Source organism: Engraulis encrasicolus, chromosome 22 (assembly GCF_034702125.1).
Source record: "Engraulis encrasicolus isolate BLACKSEA-1 chromosome 22, IST_EnEncr_1.0, whole genome shotgun sequence".
NCBI lineage: Eukaryota > Metazoa > Chordata > Actinopteri > Clupeiformes > Engraulidae > Engraulis > Engraulis encrasicolus.
This window is the reverse complement of record NC_085878.1, coordinates 7,360,929-7,367,150: the sequence shown is the minus strand read 5'-3', so window position 1 is coordinate 7,367,150 and position 6,222 is coordinate 7,360,929. Positions and strand designations below refer to the sequence as shown.

The window sequence follows — 6,222 nt, the reverse complement described above, 5'->3', positions numbered from 1 at the left end:
TGCATTGCAATGATGTATGTTAGTGCCTTAGATATGTCCAGTTAACTACATTTAGTATGGTTTTAAATAATTGAAAAAAATAGGTGTGTATTTTACCAAAAGTATTGCCGCAATCATCACCCTTGACATGAACTGGAATTTTGAACGTGGCAGGCATTTTATAAATGCCACAAATGACTTCAGCATCTTCCAACCCCCAAAACCACACCAGGATTGAGAAGATTGGCCAAACTGATCATGTAATAACGCCAGGAAGGTGTTCATGCTAATTTATGTTAATTATGCTAATAAAAATACACATATTCTAGTGCCATAATGACATACAATAGTGCTCTCCCCCTACAAAAAACTGAGGAGAAAAAGTGATCCTCAAACTGAAATACCTAACGGAAGTTAGCACAAACCATGAAATCTTTCGATTGCATAAAGTAAAGAAAATAAGAAGCAAACACGCTTTCCACATACGCTGTACTACAGCACCTCAAGTCTCTACCTTAATTCTATGTATTTGGCAATAGATGTAGCTCATCTATTTCATATAGTAGGCCTATGGGTAGGAATAATTGAAATAGGAAAGGTTTATGGTATGTAAATTACCCAAAAACGTTGCTAAAATCAGCTCATAAAGGCATAAAATGTGTCTACCCTTGACATTAAGAGGAAATTTGAATCTGATAGGCATTTATAAATGTCAGAAATGACTTCAGCATCCTCCAAAACCCCCAAAACCACACCAAGATTGTGTAGATTGGTCAAACTGATCCTATAATAAGGCCATAAAGGCGATTATGTTAATTTATGCTAATTATGCTAATTTAAAAAATTGCTCAACATTTACAAAGTAGCATCCGGCAGTTTCTATGTACTGGGGACCTATACTATACATTTCCATCAAAAAACTTTGGGGTACCAAACATTTCCGGGTCCCCCCTCATGGCAAGTAGACTATGAGGGTACCGCCCCAGTGATGAGATTTGTTTCCTTTTTTTGTGTTTCCTCAACCTTCATTTCTGATAGTGTGGAAAGATCTGTGTGTGTGTGTGTGTGTGTGTGTGTGTGTGTGTGTGTGTGTGTGTGTGTGTGTGTGTGTGTGTGTGTGTGTGTGTGTGTGTGTGTGTGAAGCTGGGGAGGTCTCCTCCATGTGTGTGTGTGTTGGTTCCTCATGGATGTCAGACCCCGTGCGGCTCAGGGCCATGGCACACACTGCTGCTGGGTGCTGCTACAGTTCATAGTATCCTCCATGTTGGGAAGACATCCACTCAAGGCAAGGTGGGATTTACAGATATTGCTAACCAGGGCCGGTTATAAGCATAGGCCGGCTAGGCGGTCGCCTAGAGCGCAATGTGTAGAAGGAGCGCCGAGATGGCGCTCTCCGATGCGTAATTTTGCGATATGGTTTTTTTATGAAGTCGCAATCAACAAAGCGTGGCGAAAGCGCTCCTCACGGCAAAGCGCCCCTCAGCCAATAGTAATATCGCTTTCAACTGTCTCTGGGAAGTCTGTGAACCAATAAACAGACAGTCCTGAGAAAGGGGGCGGAACGAGTGACAGCGTGCGGTCTATTTGAATTTGGAGACTCATTCCAGAGACAGAGGGCAAGCGCAAACAGCGATGCTGCTCTGCTGGGTGGAGAATTGTTATGTTCTCATTAAACCAGTCATTGCATGATGCAGGAGTTGCAGAGGGTGTTTTGGAAGTATTTGATTTAATCAGCAACCGTTTGTGATAATGTAAAGCCTAATAGTTATGAGGCTACTGTTTGGAATTAGAGGGAAAAAGAGCTTTGCTTTTGATCTGAGAAATCGCTGGTTAGCATGCTAACATTAGCCAAGTATGCCAAGCAATGAAATCAAAGTAGCTGTTAGTAGCCTACTCACTAACACCCACATGCCATCATAATACTTGCTTAGGTTGACAAGCAATGTAAAGTAAGACTGGTGCCATGTTTAAAACAAGTTTAGCTGCCATATCTCCTTCCATCCACTTGAATGAATTACCTGCTTGTTGTAAGCTTAAAAAAAACATTGTTTCCAGACCAGAATGACATATAGGCCTACATTAATCATGTAACAGAACCATGCACAGCATGTTTTCATGCTGAGTGATGTAGTATTGCAGAGTGAGGCTATTTACTATATTTTGTATATTATGAAATTCAAAAGTGTGACAGCTTTTCTCCCTTTCTCTCACCCTGTCCCTCCAGTTGAAACACATAGATAGCTCCCTTCTCATTCTCCTACTCACAAATGCACCACTATTTCCAGTACAGAAATGAAATTGGTTTGGAATCATAGACAGTAGCTTATTAAAATTGTTATGCTGCCATGCTTTGTGATGCTGTAGGTAGTGTAGATAGGCTATCAATGCAGACCTCCTTGGTAGGCCTATTGTCTACACATGCATTTGACATGCAAATGTACTGTACCACTCTCCTGGCATTTCAATTCCATTTTACAATTCAAACACATTGATAACCTCCCTCTCATCTGGGGTTGGGGGCACCACCACCATTACATCCAAGACACCACACAGTGAAGGTACTTTCATGCGACTCAATCTGATGTGTTGGTCGGCTGTCCAAAAGAACCAGAAATCCATTTGATGCAAAACAGTTATTGTTCTTGATGCTATTTAGTTAAGCTTACTACCGGTATTACTCTTGTGTTCTGTAAGGTATAAAAAAGGGGAGGGGGGGGCGCCAGAACTCAAACTCGCCTAGGGCGCCAAATAAGCCAGAACCGGCCCTGTTGCTAACATCACCAGCTGTAAAACAAAACACACAATTAGCCATCTAATATTTTATCAACATCTCTGTGGATAACAAAAAAGTGCCCCTTACACACACAGCTAATACAACTGGCCGCTATTAGCTCCTGTAGAGTAAAAGACTCAGGGTAGCATGGGATGGAGTTCTCTCTCTCTCTCTCTCTCTCTCTCTCTCTCTCTCTCTCTCTCTCTCTCTCTCTCTCTCTCTCTCTCTCTCTCTCTCTCTCTCTCTCTCTCTGTGTGTGTGTGTTAGGGCTGACTTCTGTCTATCTTCACACGGGTAGAGAGAGAGACACTGTAGTATCTAGTTAGGATATCATTCAGGAAAATATTCTACTCAATCACAAAGTCAGTTTCCTTCCACCAAATCCCCAATATGTTGGTCAGCTCACATATTAGGCTGATATTTGCCATTTTCAAACAATATTGTGAATCTCATATTGCCCCCCTCTACTCAGTACGTACCCTAGCTTCTGCAGTTTACACTCTGGGTTCCTCTGAAGGGCGAGGAGGGACTCGACATCTGAGTCCTGCAGATTATTGCCATGCAGTCTCAGCTCTCTGAGACTTGAGCCTGAGCTGAGGGCTGAAGCCAGAGAGGAACAGCTTTTTTCTGTCAGAGCACTGACACTGACACTGTTACAACACACACACACACACACACACACACACACACACACACACACACACACACACACACACACACACACACACACACACACACACACACACACACACACACACACACACACACACACCTTTACTTCTGTATTTGGGTTGACATTTATCATAGCACAATCTAAATTTTGTAAACTGACTCGTCTACATAGCTCCAGGCCAATAAATCAGAATATTAAGTAAAAGTTCAAGATAAACTTCTCACTGACTAGACCCAGGGATGATCGGAGCACACAACATACTTTTAGAGGGTTTTTTATTATTATTATTGTTTTTTTTGTGCACAAAGTGACTGATGTTTCGATGCACCTGCGTCTTCCTCAGAACACATTCTGCTGTCTTGGACTGTGAGAACCACAAGGGCTGAAGCGCAGACATTATTTCTCCATCATGTAAAAGTTGTCACATCAAATCGGGTCAAATTGAAAAGGAATGAGGTTTTACTTCTGGTGAGTTAGAATGTCCATACCACGAAAGCACCAAAACGTGGCATGGAAATCTACAGGGTATAATGAAGAGGGGAGTGTGGGTCACCAGATCAACAAACATAAAACAGCTGGCAGCAGGGGCGTAGATTTGGGTAGGGACGGTCGTGACATGTCACAACCAATATTCAAGGGATATAACATAGTCCCAAGCAATTTTGCCATAGCCTATTAATTGAAAAAAAAAAAAACTGAACGAAAATCTACATTGATTCGTTTAATATAAAAACATATAAAAACATTTTAAATTAGCAAGTTAGTGCTGATATTTTCTGGCAAAAAAGGGTCATTTATTCTCCCAGGACAAAGTGGCTCGGTCTTGATGGAGCTTGACTGCTTTGGCAAAAAGGAGCCCAAGAGTAGCCTACGTCTTTAAAGGAACCGCTGCCCTTAAAGTCAGTGACAGATCATCTCTCTCTCTCTCTCTCTCTCTCTCTCTCTCTCTCTCTCTCTCTCTCTCTCTCTCTCTCTCTCTCTCTTTCTCTCTCTCTCTCTCTCCATTGTTATATTGCCCATTAGAAATGCTTAGTCGTTGAAGCAATTTTGTTTTTAAATAAAGGTTTGATAGAATTATCTGTGTTTAACATGTACCACTTACTGTAGCACTCTTCATTTTGGGAAAAGGATACATTATTCAGTAGTCATTATTTCGGTAGGGCGCATATTGAATGAGCCTAGATTAATTTCATAATACCAGTCTGGATAAACAACCTGCATTTTTAAATATGTATTTTTTTATTCATTGTTTCTTTTATGTTTTAAGTTTTCCCTTCCAAACCTCAAGCCAAACCTACGCCCTTGGCTGGCAGCAAAGCATCAAGAATATATGGGCTTCCATAAGTCCCTTCCAATGCCCCTGCTATTGACTTCAATGGTAAACACATCACGGCAGTGATTAAGTCAAAGAGATTCCTGACCAAGTATTGAACATTAACACGTCATTTAGGAAGAACCAAATTTCAACTGATTTGATGTGACCCAAACTTTTTTCTTTTTTTCTAAATAAAATGGTGGTTTCATTAAAATATTATAATTCGGTAAACACCTCAATTCATGGTTTTGTTGATCTGGAAGGCCGAAATATGTAAGAATAAACAAATAAATTATTGGAATAGTTCACAATGTGGTCAATAATCTGTAATCCATGAAAGTTTAACATTATTTATGGAATTATGGAAATAAATCAACTTTTTCCTGATATTCTAATTTATTGGCCTGGAACTGTATGTGTAAGGTCATATCGATTCACCTCCTAATCAACAGGCTCCCAATAATGCTGGATACTGAGCACAGCCGGCCCGCCCATTAGGCATCTTAATTGTTTGCTAAGGGCGCTGGCCATGAGGGGGCGCCACAGCGCCAGAAATTGGGGAGGGAAAAAATATCCTCTATTTTGAAAGGTGGTATCATGTTTTCTTTTCTTTTTACCGTTTAGAAATACCTATAATAATAACAATGACGATGATTCTATAATATTTAAGAGTCTCCCTGCCTCTCCACAACCTCCCTCTGTCTAAACAGACTTTACCTGCAGCTTGGGGAGTTGGGCGTTTTTGTTTGTTATTGTTGTAAATGCGTCACCAGCCAAGCTGAAACGTCAGGTCAAATTGGACAATGTCCAGACGTCATAAACTGTCCGGTGCTCAGGGGAAGAAAAAAAGGAAAGAAGAAGAGGAGAAACGCAGCAAAGACCGAGGTATGTACAGTAAAGATGATGCCATGATGATTATGTTTCCTGTTACACAAGGAATATTAATTGAGAACGGTAAACTGTTAGCACATCATATCGCTAATCAATAACTACTAGCTCGTGCTAACGGCATCTATTTATGAAAGCAGGGAGACTTTTCTAGTAACAACACCTGACTGACTTTGATAGAAGTGCCCAAGGCAAGCTATAATGGAAATCAGTAGTCCTTATCTTCCTCTGTCCATTTATTATCCACCAAGTGTTGTTGCTGTTTAGTAGTAGTAGGGTAGGCCTACCATGTATTTTGACATCTGGCTAGCTTAACTATTTCCTAGGCTTTAATAATCTAATCAAAATGCTATTTATTCCCCTGTGTCTACATTAGGCTATGTAAGCCTGCTGTTCATATTATAGTGTTGAACTTTCCTTCTGTGTACATTCCTATATGCAATAATGATATAAGTCTTAATAATACTTAAGTTTATTGTTGATTATTTCTTTGCTAGCTTTCTTGATTATTTGCATTCCACTGTAATTACAATGACATTGATATCATAAGGCCTGGCCTACTAATATACAGTAGGCCTACCAATATACAATTAC

The 6,222-nt window shown here is 40.4% G+C and overlaps 1 protein-coding gene across 1 annotated transcript in view; it reads right to left on the bottom strand.

Annotated features, from left to right (window-relative positions):
• Positions 1–2,783: 2,783 nt before the first annotated feature.
• Positions 2,784–6,222, bottom strand: part of LOC134439281 (NACHT, LRR and PYD domains-containing protein 3-like) — a gene marked incomplete at its 5' end in the record, with an annotated part of 23,655 nt that continues 20,216 nt past the window's right edge. Inside the window, 2 exons of the mRNA XM_063189185.1 lie at positions 2,784–2,811; positions 3,232–3,402. Of these exons, the coding sequence (XP_063045255.1) occupies positions 2,784–2,811; positions 3,232–3,402 (199 nt within the window). The remainder of the gene's footprint in view (positions 2,812–3,231; positions 3,403–6,222) is intronic.